Genomic DNA, 13199 nt, shown 5'->3' with positions numbered 1-13199 from the left:
TCCAACACCACAGTTCAAAAGCATCAATTCTTCGGCGCTCAGCTTTCTTCACAGTCTAACTCTCACATCCGTACATGACCACTGGAAAAACCATAGCCTTGACTAGATGGACCTTTGTTGGCAAAATAATGTCTCTGCTTTTTAATATGCTGTCTAGGTTGGTCATAACTTTTCTTTCAAGGAGCAAGTGTCTTTTAGTTTCATGGCTGCAGTCACCATCTGCAGTGATTTTGGAGCCCCAAAAGATAAAAATCTGTCACTGTTTCCACTGTTTCCCCATCTATTTGCCATGAAGTGATGGAACCAGATGCCATGATCTTCATTCTCTGAATGTTGAGTTTTAAGCCACCTTTTTCAGAGCCTGGGAACGCCCAATATACCCCAGGATAGTACACCACAGAGGCCACAAGGTGTCGCTTTCTGACAACCTCTAGCTTTGCAGCACACACTATTCTTCAAGGGGAAGGATGTTATTAAATTTTGAAGGGGAAGAAGAGGAAGGATGTTACTATATTTTGATGCAATAACCAAAAGTGCATCCACGAGAACACACAGCAATTAATGCATCCAGATTAACAGAAGTTTCCCTCTAACATCCCTAAACCTAAAACTTAAATCTATTTTTACCATCTTCATCTTTTCCCCTGGAGCAACCCAGAGCATGTTTTTCTGTTTTTTGCAACTTGAGGGATCCAAGTTCCTTGACTGGGGATGGAACTCGTGCCCACTGCTGTGGAAGCACAGAGGCCCAACCACTGGCCCACCACGGAATTCCCACCATGAGCATGTTAACATTACTGCAGATTAGGGATACCAACCCCTAAATTTTCCATAGTTACTTTTTAGTCTTCACAAACACTCAATGGGATGCCCTGAGGAGGAATTGTTATCCTTATTTTACTGATGAGGAAACCAAAGCCCAGAGGGGTTATAACGGGCCAATGAAAATTCCAGTGACCAGGTTTCCCGACACATAGCACCCCAGCTGGGGCCTGTAACCCTGCCTCTCCTCCATCCCTCGGTGTGGAAGTGGTTGGGAGTAGGGTTCCACTGTTCAGCTTTTTAGAAATTAATGTAAAATACTTTATATTAAACTGATATGAATTTGCAGGTATTTATGTTTATAAAATAAAGTTTCAGAGGGTATTCATGGCTGCTCTAATTCATTATGAACTGTGCTGTGATGGGTTTCCAAGGAAGCTCTCTGTTGTTCAGGGAATGTATTAGTTTGCTAGGATTGCCCTAAAGAAACACTGGGCTTTAAACAACAGAAATTAATTTTCTCACAATTGTGGAGGCTAGAAATCCATCATCAAGGTGTCAACAGGGCTATTTCTTTTGAGGCCACTCTTCTTGGTTGGTGGATGGCTGTCTTCCCCAGATCTGAGCACCCATGCATGTGTGGGTGTGTATGTGTGCGTCAATCTCTTCTTATAAAGACATGAGTCAAACTGGAGTAGGGCCCACCTTACTGACTTCATTTTACCTTAATTACCTCTTTAAAGGTCCTATCTCCAAACACTGTCACATTCTGAGATACTGGGGTGGGAACTTCAACATACGAATTTAAGGGTGACAATTCAACCTGTAACAGGATGAAAAAGTTGAGAAACGTGCAATACCCCTTCCAACTCTTTACCCACAAGAATGGCAGTGTTCTAGTCTATGTCCCAAGATCACACGATTAATAATCATTGGTGCTAGAATTCAAATACTGGAGGTCCATATGACACCAGTGACTAAGCATTCAAGCTGAATATTGATAAGCACAGCTTTTACTGCCTTTAACATCCTCCACCAAATAGTTCATAATGGCAGCTACTTTCCTTTTTACCCAATAGCTATTTAGAAAATTTGTTTTTACTTCCAAGAGATTAGATTGGTTAACTTTGTTATTATTTTCAAATTTTCATGACAAAGTATTTGCTGGCACGAAATCTTTCTAGATAACAAAAATGTCTCCATGTCAAAATGACATGGAGCATAATATAAAAAAACTAAGTAATCCCTATTTAATTGATTCAACCTTATCACTGCATTCTGATCTCTGTATCTTTGTTTTTTGTGGCTGTCTTCCAGCAAATCTCACAAAGGCTAAAAGTGGTGCTAAAATCTCCAGTTGTAATTGTAGTATTTCCAAGTTTTAAATGGTGTGAATTCTACTATATAATCTAACATCCTGTCTATGGTTTACTGCCTTTTGCCTAGAGGTCTTCTTTACTGAGTTTTAATTATAGTTAACATTTACTGTGTCCCACCCTCTGTGCTTGTAGTTTCACACAAATTACTTTAAAACCAAAGTAACTCTAGCAATATTGATCATGTGGATCCAGATTTATGGAAATTGGAATTTATACAGTATTGAAGAAAAATACGGTAATCCAAATCCTGAAGGATGACGCTGTGAAAGTGCTGCACTCAATATGCCAACAAATTTGGAAAACTCAGCAGTGGCCACAAGACTGGAAAAGGTCAGTTTTTATTCCAATCCCAAAGAAAGGCAATGCCAAAGAATGCTCAAACTACCACACAATTGCACTCATCTCACACGCTAGGAAAGTAACGCTCAAAATTCTCCAAGCCAGGCTTCAGCAATACGTGAACCGTGAACTTCCAGATATTCAAGCTGGTTTTAGAAAAGACAGAGGAACCAGAGATCAAATTGCCAACATTCGCTGGATCATGGAAAAAGCAAGAAAGTTCCAGAAAAACATCTATTTCTGCTTTGTTGACTATGCCAAAGCCTTTGACTGTGTGGATCACAATAAACTGTGGAAAATTCTGAAAGAGGAATACCAGACCACCTGACCTGCCTCTTGTGAAACCTGTATGCAGGTCAGGAAGCAACATTTAGAACTGGACATGGAACAACAGACTGGTTCCAAATAGGAAAAGGAGTACGTCAAGGCTGTATATTGTCACCCTGCTTATTTAACTTATACGCAGAGTACATCATGAGAAACGCTGGGCTAGAGGAAGCACAAGCTGGAATCAAGATTGCCGGGAGTAATATCAATAACCTCAGATATGCAGATGACACCACCCTTATGGCAGAAAGTGAAGAAGAACTAAAGAGCCTCTTGATGAAAGTGAAAGAGGAGAGTGAAAAAGTTGGTTTAAAACTCAACATTCAGAAAACTAAGACCATGGCATTCAGTCCCATCACTTCATGGCAAATAGATGGGGTAACAGTGGAAACAGAGGCAGATTTTATTTTTCTGGGCTCCAAAATCACTGCAGATGGTGACTACAGCCATGAAATTAAAAGACGCTTACTCCTTGGAAGGAAAGTTATGACCAACCTAGACAGCATATTAAAAAGCAGAGACATTGCTTTGCCAACAAAGGTCTGTCTAGTCAAGGTTATGGTTTTTCCAGTAGTCATGTATGGATATGAGAGTTGGACTATAAAGAAAACAGAGTGCCGAAGAATTGATGCTTTTGAACTGTGGTGTTGGAGAAGACTCTTGAGAGTCCCTTGGACAGCAAGGAGATCCAACCAGTCCATCTAAAGGAAATCAGTCCTGGGTGTTTATTGGAAGGACTGATGTTGAAGCTGAAACTCCAATACCTTGGCCACCTGATGCGAAGAGTTGACTCACTGGAAAAGACTCTGATGCTGGGAGGGATTGGGGGCAGGAGGAGAAGGGGACGACAGAGGATGAGATGGTTGGATAGCATCACCGACTCGATGGACATGAGTTTGGGTGAATTCCAGGAGTTGGTGATGGACAGGGAGGCCTGGCGTGCTGCAGTTCATGGAGTCACAAAGAGTCAGAAACAACTGAGCATCTAAACTGAACTGAATTCAGAAAAGAAGGGAGATCTGTTCCTAACCTGGCAGTGCTAGTCCTTGTAGGCAGTGGCACAAGCCATGTAAGGATCCCTGGAGGAATAACCTCGGGAGCAACCTCTACCAACATTGGTAATAGGTCCTAACCCTGATACCCAACTGGAAGGAATGACTGACTATACCAGGAACCAACTCATAGAAAGGTACACCTGAACTAAATTTGGATTTTATTGCTTTCAAACCCCCCTTTGGCTGGAACAACAGTATAATTAACATATCACTGATTTTGTAATGAAAATTCAGTCCTCCTTCCCAATACAGACTGAAGATAATGGGAAGGTTCTAAGGATAAAGGAAAACGAAATTTATTGATTTGACAGCAAATGAGGACAGTAGCAGACTAACTTCCTGAAAATTACCGTCCTGCTTTCTGGGAGAAACCAGGAGTATTTAAGGAAAGTCTTGAGACTGGGGTTAAAAGGAACAAGCAAAACTAGCAAGAAGGCCCGCCAGCATTAATCAGTAACAAAGAATGCAAATTTAGTTCCCAGCAACACAAGGGGAAGATAGGAAAAACAGTTTTAGAAATCATCTATCAAAACAGTTTTAACCTTGTGGCCCTTTTACAGTTGGGAGGATGTTACTTCTTTTCATTTGCTTATTAAGAGACATTATCCCGTATACTAGGAACTTGGGAAATACTGTTATTATAATTTCTGCAGTGAACCTGTATTTAAAAAATTACTGTACTGGCAAAGACAGTCTCAGTCTCTGGGCATAATTAACCCGGAAACGAGAATTTTGTTAAGGATTGGAGAAGGCAATGGCACCCCACTCCAATACTCTTGCCTGGAAAATCCCATGGATGGAGGAGCCTGGTAGGCTGCAGTCCATGGGGTCGCTAAGAGTCGAGGACGACTGAGCGACTTCACTTTCACTTTTCACTTTCATGCATTGGAGAAGGAAATGGCAACCCACTCCAGTATTCTTGCCTGGAGAATCCCAGGGACAGAGGAGCCTGGTGGGCACAAAGTCGGACACGACTGAAGCGACTTAGCAGCAGCAGCAGAGAAAGAGAAGCTAAAGGGAGAGGAGCTAAGAAAGGGCTAGGGCACCGTGATGCCTCGAAAGAGGTGGACAGAAATGGGTTCTACAGCCTAAGAGAAGAGATGCGCCTGACAGGAGGGAAGGGGAAAAACTTAAGGTCAAGTGGTAGAATGAGACATGAGGTTGAGCGAGTTAATCAGGGCCTATTTGTCTGTGTACACAATTTGCTGAGTCCAGCCCCAGTCAGGCACCGGGTTCCGTCAGGGTAGCAGCCGGACCAGGCGCCCCAGGTAACGCAAGCAGCCAGAAAAGGAGGCTGGGACGGAGGGCGGAGAGGCCGCCGCGGTCAGGGGTGAATCACGAATAAACAGCCGCGGGTACTGAGCCAACGAGCCCCACAAGCCGAGAGCAGTGCCGGATGTGGCGACACTGAGCAGGGCGTCCCTTTCAGCCAATGGCCGCGCGGTCCGCCGTCCGACGGTGACCGGAGCGGTACCTGGGGAGAAAAGGCGGGAGGCCCATGAGGCGCGAGAAAGGACCACCCTTCCACGCCATTACGCGAGTTACCAGAGCAGTGTACCGGAGGACCCGCGTCTCTTTCAGCTTCCCTTCCGCGGGTGAACTAATTCAGAGACACCACGCCTTCACCCTGTGGACTGCCTCATGCCGGAAGCTGCCCCCAGTAAAGATGGCGCACAGGCAATGAGGAAAAGCCTGAAGTAGGCGGGAAAGGAGGAGCCGGCAGAGGGCGTGCCGGGGCGTGTCCTGGCGGCCGAGGCCCGAATGGGCGTGGCCATCCGCCCCTACTGGGCTTTCGATCTATGAGGCTCACAAGCTGCAGCCAACCGAGTCCCTCCGTCGTCTCCTGGAGGCGGGTCGCCACTGGCCCCGCCCCCGTCGGATCACTCCCTTTTGGAAGGTTATCACCTGAGTTTTCAAGATTTGAGTGGGGTTGGGCCACTAACCTCCAGTCCCTCTGCGATGGAGGGCGCGCAGGAGAGCCCCGCGGAGTCTGGTTCCTCCGTCCCGTGGTCCGAAGAGCCTGCTGGCTCGGCCAAGGTTCCCGAGGTGTCGCTTTCGGAGGAGTCGGAGGGCTGTACCCGGCCCCTGGAGGCGACCCCCCCAAAGCTTTGTGGATATTTAAGTAAGTTTGGTGGCAAGGGGCCCATCCGGGGCTGGAAATCCCGCTGGTTCTTCTTCGACGAGAGGAAATGTCACCTGTATTATTCGCGGACCGCGCAGGATGCGAATCCGTTGGACAGCATCGACCTCTCCAGTGCGGTGTTTGATTGCAAGGCGGACGCCGAGGAGGGGACTTTCGAAATCAAGACTCCCAACAGGATAATTACCTTGAAGGTAAATGGAGCACTGTTTTCCCTTTTTGGCCGGGATGGGATCCCAGGGCACCGCCGAGCACAGGTGGGTGGTCACAATAAACTTATCATAATCACCGACCCCGATCACCTCAATGAACCCTGGGTGCCCAGGGTTTTGTGTTTTTCAAAGCGCATTCACACCCATTTCCTCATTAGATTCCTGCAGTAAAGGCCGGGATGATGGACCTATATTACGGATCAAAAAACTGAGTCATAAAGGGGTAAAGGGACTGGTTTGAGTCACACCACTAAAAAGTAGTGTAGCCCACACTTGGAATCTCATAGCTTCCCTACTTCTCAGTACCTTATCAAAACTTTTAGGATACAGTCCATTGGGTTGCAAAACAGTCAGACAAAACTTAACCAGCTTAACAACAAAAAACTAGGCAGTTACCATAACTTTCTTACTTAGGGCTGAAGTATAGTCAAGATATGAGCTTTACAATCCTCTTTCAAGGCCTGGATTCTGAATTACTTTTCTTGATGTTGTAGCCAAGGGGAGTGAATGCTGAGAAAACATTGGCAGAGATTGGGAGATAAACACTTAGGTTTCACTGATCAACCTACATTGTTCATTGAAGCATAGCCAAACCTGTTTTCTCATCAGTAAGTTCTGTTTTATTATCATATTTAACTGGAAAAGCCTGAAGCATTGCAAAGGCCATGCGCTTTGAAATCAGACAGGCTTGGATTCAAATTCTGCATCAGCTACTTACTAACTGTGTGACTCTGGGCAAGTTAACCTCTTAGTACCGAGGTAGTTTGTGAGACTAAAACAAGGTATGTAAGCACCTGGCACATCACAAGTTGCGGAATTAATCTCAGCCTAGACTACTGCTGGCATCTAGTGGGTGCACAATACGTATTTGTTGACTGAGCACACATAGTAACAGAACCAAGGTCAGAAACTTCTTGTCCAGTGAAAGTGCCTAGAACTTAACTGGAAAGAAAGATTGGTGTGGGCTAGGAGTTCTGGAATTCACACTCAGAGAGGAGTGTGCCAGTAGACTGCTTCCCTCCCACCTCTACTTCCAGCCAATGGAGAATCTATTGAGCCCCCTGGATATAGCTCACAGCTTTTAGTTGCACTTTAATGACTAGGCCAGTCTTGTGACCAGGCTGCAGTGGGGGGTGGGTGACAGTCCATCAGGAGAAAATGATGGCTGAGCTGTAGCATTGGGGAAGGAGACATATGCAGGTGGCTATGGATATGAGAGAGGAGTCAAGGATGGCTTGTGTAACTGGCTGACTGCCTGGTTGGGCCAGTCACTGACAGGAGGGAACCCCAATTGAGGAAACAACAGGACATGCAGTCATATGTCCCCTTGGTAGATTCTTAAGTTTCAAGAGGAGAGGGGCCATGTGGGCTCACCAGTGTCTCCACTGCCTACCACAGTCCCTGACACATACCATAGATGCTCAATATACGCATGTCCAGAGAATTAATAAAATGGGATGTTTGGGTATGAGTGGGAGTTTGTGAGCACAAGGTCATGGTGAAGCCCTGGAAGAAGCTGAGGTCTCTCAGGGAAAGCTTTGATATATAGAAAGAGAATGGTGGACAGCATTTTATCTGATTTGATCCCTCCATGGCAGGCTGAGGGCCCCTCTCATGGAGCCTCCTGCCTTCTGCACACCTCACCCCTGGCCCTCTTGAGAAGAGGGCTTGCCCTGGTTGCTTGCTTATATTCTCACACGGCCTTGACTGTGGTCATCTCTGTGAGGCTTACCTTCCAATCCTAGCGAGCTGCCCAGCTTCTGCAGCCCATCTGATCCCAGGCCTTCTCTCTGTAAGTCACACTCTCCTGGCCATAAATTATAACAGGTCTCTGGCTTAGAAGTGGGAGACCTGGGTTCTGGGACCAGCTCTACCACCACCTGCCTGGGCCACCTCACAGCCTTAGTTTCTCCAAGTTTCTCCATCTATAGCAGGGGCCAAGCACTCCTGCCCTGCTTCCCCAGTGGAGGATCAGGCAACGTAATGGATGTGAGAGTAGGTGTGTGGACCATCCAGTACCGGGGGACTGATGACCAGTGTCAGGTGTACCTTGTGTGGGCTGCCTGGAGGTGCCACTGAATTGTTGTTGAGCGCATGTGACTTTCCAGGTCCCAGTCGTATCATCCTCAGAAAGGGGGGGATTCTCCTCACTCCACAAAGTTGACTAGGACACTGAGATGTCACACAAGAAGGTAGTGATGCTACCCGGGCCCCAGCCAAGTCAGAATTTCAAAGCTCTCTCCCTCTCTCTCAATGTCTCCAAACTCTTTTATCCAGTGAGCACATTTGGAGCTCCTGCTGCATGTCAGGAACTCTACTGGACACTTTCCTTCCCTCATTTCACCCTCATAACCACCTTATGGACCGAGTGTTATCATCACCATAGTACAGATGAAAACACTGAGGCCCAGAAAGGTTAAGATATCTCTGAGTGGAAGATCAGAGCCTGGTTATCTTCTATGACTGAGGAGCATGTGGTGTTTCAAAGATGGGCACCTATCCACAGTGGCAGTGTTTTGTTTTGTTTTTTGTTTTCTCAGGAAGGAGAGAGTTGCCAAACTTCCCATGACCTTCTCACATCCCTCACCCAGTCCCACCGTGTGGGCACAGGGCCTTGCCAACTAACCCTTGTGCTTCTCAGGCTGCCACCAAGCAAGCGATGCTGTACTGGCTGCAGCAGCTGCAGATGAAGCGCTGGGAGTTCCACAACAGCCTGCCTGCACTTCCTGCTGCCCACGACGCTGCCCTGGCTGGGAATGGGCCTGCCCTGCGCCTTGAGCTAGGTACCCAACAGGCTTGCCTTCTATTCATACACCCAGGGCTTTTGGTGACCAAGCCTCTACCCTCCTGTTGGGAGTAAGTGGGAGGAGTCCTCTGCTAAAGAAGCAGAGAGCCAGGGATGTGGCTCAGGATCAGCTAGGGCAACAGTATAGCATCCATGGCAAGAACACAGGCTCTGAGGCCATGCTGGCTGGCTTTAGATCCTCATCCTGTGCAATCTTAGGCAAGTTGCTTAACCTTTCTGAGCTTCAATTTCCTTCCCTGTAAAATGAGGTTAATAAACTATACCTACTTCTTAGGGTTATTATAAGGATTAAATGAATCTACACAGCTTAAGTGGTTGGAATGATGTCTGAGCATTGTCAGAGTTCAGTAGACGTCAGCTAATATTATGATGATAGCAATTATGCAAAGATTTCAAGAACTTTCACAACCTGTGAGGAAGGTTAATGAGAAAATGCAGTTATTGTTGTTGCTTCTGACATAAATGCTTTTGTGCTGTGAGTCGAGTAGATCTGTGATCTTATCCCATGTTTCTGTAGGGCAGAACCTTTACCCCCAGGTGACCCATAAGAACCCAAATCCTAAAACGTCTCAGCATGGAGGAGTCCTGGAGCTCATACCCTCCCACACCCATATTGCAGCCAGGACTGTGACTGGCAGGTTTTAGAACTGAGACAGAAAACCACCCACAGGGCTGTAGCGTGTCTAACATGCTTCACCATTAGTTGACAGGGACCCCCGTGGGCGAGGGCGGGACCTGTGACCAGCCGCCTCCTAGACCCTAGTACCCAGATGCATTACAGACCGAGCTCATCTGCCTTTATCCTTCTCCCCACTTTTCCTTCCCTCAGCCAATGGCCTTCATTTACCATTTGCCCCTTCCTGAATCTCAGCCAGTCCAGTCAGTCGCCTGGGCCGGCGATGTCTGCTTTCTGGTGTGCACGTCAGATCCAGGTGCTCACTGCTATTGTCTTGGGTCAGGCCTCCACTCTTAGCTGGACAACCACAGCAGCCTCCTCTCCAGTGTCTGCGTGTCCCAGCCTGCCACCGCAGACCCCACCTCTTCACTGTAGCCCAAGCGAGCTTTCTCAAATGAGAACCTGAGCCGCACCCCCTTCCATGGCCGCCCTCCATGTCCCAGGCCCAGCTTTTTAGCACCAGATTCAGGCCTTGTCCTTCCTGGTCTCACCTTTGCCTGTGCGCCCAGTGCCTACCTTGTGCTGTGCACTTCAGCAGCACCAGAGGCGTCCCTGCCTACTTTTGTCCACGTGACACATTCCTGCTTACACTCTCCGGCCACACTCCACTGTCACCTCCTTGCTAACTTCCTCTTGGCAGCCTTCCAGGACTTTGCCAGCTGGATTCTGTGAGCTCTCAACGCTTTTTGCAGACAGTTAACGTTATGTTCTAATCACAGTGTGCTTGTCAGTCTCTGCCCCCTACCCTCCAAAGGTGGGTTCCATGTCTCTGTCACCTGTATCCTCAGTACCTGATGCCCTGCCGGGCACATTGGGTATCTACTGAATGAATGTGTCAGTAAGTATATTGAATTTTATCATTAAGTGAGAAAAGGAATATATAGCCCTTAGCATAAAGCCGGATACATAGTGAATGCTCAGTGCTTGAGAACTGCCCTAATAATGCAGTTACTGAATGTGTCTGTACACTGTCATGGTAAATACTTCTTTTTAATGGTTTATGATAATCATTCATAATTTCCGCAGAGAACCTTCTGTGTGTTTTATGCTGCTAAGCACTTTCTTTGGGGAAGGGTGTGTTTGCTTTTGCTTCTGCGCTTCTCACCCTCCTCTCCCATCTCTGGGAGAGCCAATAGCCCTGACTACGCCAGAACCTGTGGCTGAATGACACAGTTGCCAGATCAACCTCAGACTAGGAGTACCAAGGAAGCCTTCCATTGACAGGATTCCCAAGTGTCCAAAGAACCAGGTTATCAGAAGAATGCCTTTGGTTCAACACACTCAGTGGGCCTCTTCTGGGCCTGCCCCTGCAGTGGATGTCGGGGGAGGGGAGTTGCCTTAATGACCAGGCACCAGTCTCCTTCGGGGGTCTGGGGGTGGGGCGTGGGGAGGGGGTGGGTTGGGGAATAGGGTGGGGGTAAGATGCAGGAAGCCAGGATGTAGACTTCTCCTCTGAAGCCTTTCTCATCCCACAGCAGCCTCCACCCTCCTGGACACAGGGGCCCTGAGGAACCTTCCCTAGAAAGACATTTCCGGAGTCTTGAGCAAGTTGGCAGACCCCGCTAGAGCAGACTGCCCCACCTCTCCAGCCTCCACCCTTCCTGGGAGGAAGCAGAGGCATGCTCCTAGGGGAGCAAAAACCAACAGACTTGCATCTGACTTTGAGTCACGGACACTTCATCTTCTTCAAAAGTGTTTAATCATGTCCTTGAGCAATCTGCAAGGCATGTTCTCTGCGGCCTTTAAGTGTTTATTTTATACACCTTTATTTTAAACACCGTTATTTTATAGTTGCCGTAAACACTGGTCTCTATAAGAGCCATGGAGGATCAAGGGGGAGTCAGCAGATCTATAATAATAATAATAACACTTTGCCAAAGTAGGACACAGTTTACGAAGGACTTTTATGTATATCATCATAGAAATACATATACCACTTACTCTGTTCTCACACTTTACGTGCCTCAAGTTCCCTAATCCTCACAGAGATCTTAGGTAGGTAGTTATTCCCGTTTTGCAGAAGAGGAAACTGAGGCTCGAAGGGGTCAAGAGACCTGTCCAAGGTCACACAGCAAGAAAATGTCAGCACTGAAATTTGAACCCTAGTCTTCAGATTCACACGCACACCCCCCCGACACCCCTCAGGCTGTGGGGGCAACTGGTCATCTGTTCAGGGCCCTTTGGGGAAGCAGCGACCTTCTGGCTAGGCAATTTCATTGTGCTGATTTCTTCAGACTGATGATGTGGCAGTCCCTACAGTTCAGGCAAAAGGAGAATTACAAGTAAATGCTGCTGAAAGCTTTTTGTGTGGGCACCTCCCTGAGGGCATGTACACCTCCCTCTCTAGGCTGGAGAGGGGCCCAGAGACCCCAGACCAGAGCCTTGGGTCATATCAGTTCTGTTTTCTATGGGGGCATCTGTCTGGAACTGAACCCATGAAACAGTCCATGCCGAGCCCTCAGCCCTTCAGAGGTGTGCTTGTGTTTTTTGTTTTTGCACCCATGCCCTCTGTGTAGATGTAGTGCAAAAATAAATTTCCTCTACCCTGCAATCTTTTACTCTCTCAGTGAGAGGGCTCCAAACAAAGAGTGTCTGCTATCCTGTCATCCTCAGGGGCTGCCTGATCAGGGTCATGCCACCCCTCCAGTGGCCTGAGTTCTCTCCCACTTTTTGTAACACTCAAAACTGACCTCGAAATATTTTGCCTCCCTCTCTCTTATACTTCAAATAATGCTTCCTTAGCCTTGAAACCTTCCTTACTATTAAACATTTTGGAGGAAGCAGAACGTATTGGAAACATAGAATACTAGAAGAAAAAGTAACCATAAGCCTATCACCCAGAGACAGCCAATGTTAATGTTATGTCATGGACGCCTGCCTGCCTTTTATTTAAACATATCTCTGATCATATAATAATACAAAAGGCCCTACTTAGCTTTTTTGGCACTCAGTATTGTGTCCCTAAAATTTCCCTGTGTTATAAAATCTCGTTATTAACATCTGCTTTTGATAAATATATATTTTCTGTTTATAAAAGAATCCATGTTTACTGCAGAAAATTTTGGGGTGGGGGGAGAAGTAAACTATAATGAGCATAACCTGCCCACTTCTAACCCCATCATGCAGTTCTGACCTCTGTTAAGACTGCAGAGTGTACTTCTTTGAGACTTTTTCTGGACAGTTGAGATCATACTAGAATCTCAACTTTTTCCACTTTATATCCTGTGGATATTTCCCATATTCCTAAGCATTCTTCATTAGCATTGTTCTCAATGGTTGAGTGATAGTCCATTGCCTGAAGGCATCATGATGTGTTTAACCTCTCCCCAGACCCTTAATGTTATTTCTAGTGTGAGGCCAAACAGTGCCAGGATGAACCTCCTGGCTCATAAAGCTTTGTCTGCATCTCCTAGAACTTCTTTGGGATGGATTCTCAGATGTAGAAATATCCACAGTTCTGCAGATTTTTAAGGGGGTTTCCAGGAAGGTTGTCCCAGCAAAAC

General features: G+C 46.8%; 1 protein-coding gene and 1 long non-coding RNA gene across 4 annotated transcripts in view; one reads left to right on the top strand and one right to left on the bottom strand.

Annotated features, from left to right (window-relative positions):
• The window catches only part of LOC133252817 (uncharacterized), a 36119-nt gene extending 30623 nt beyond the window's left edge, over positions 1-5496 (bottom strand). Inside the window, exons 1-2 of one of the 3 annotated variants that reach the window (XR_009738092.1) lie at positions 5408-5496; positions 1496-1585 (exon numbers count right to left, since the gene is read on the bottom strand). This is a non-coding gene — a long non-coding RNA (uncharacterized LOC133252817). The remainder of the gene's footprint in view (positions 1-1495; positions 1586-5407) is intronic. The other 2 variants (XR_009738091.1, XR_009738093.1) reach the window with 2 other exon arrangements.
• A 325-nt stretch (positions 5497-5821) lies between these two features.
• The window catches only part of TBC1D2 (TBC1 domain family member 2), a 42500-nt gene continuing 35122 nt past the window's right edge, over positions 5822-13199 (top strand). Inside the window, exons 1-2 of the mRNA XM_061425771.1 lie at positions 5822-6196; positions 8856-8997. Of these exons, the coding sequence (XP_061281755.1) occupies positions 5822-6196; positions 8856-8997 (517 nt within the window). The remainder of the gene's footprint in view (positions 6197-8855; positions 8998-13199) is intronic.

This window comes from Bos javanicus, chromosome 8, assembly GCF_032452875.1.
Source record: "Bos javanicus breed banteng chromosome 8, ARS-OSU_banteng_1.0, whole genome shotgun sequence".
Classification (NCBI taxonomy): domain Eukaryota; kingdom Metazoa; phylum Chordata; class Mammalia; order Artiodactyla; family Bovidae; genus Bos; species Bos javanicus.
This window is presented reverse-complemented; position numbering and strand designations above follow the sequence as displayed.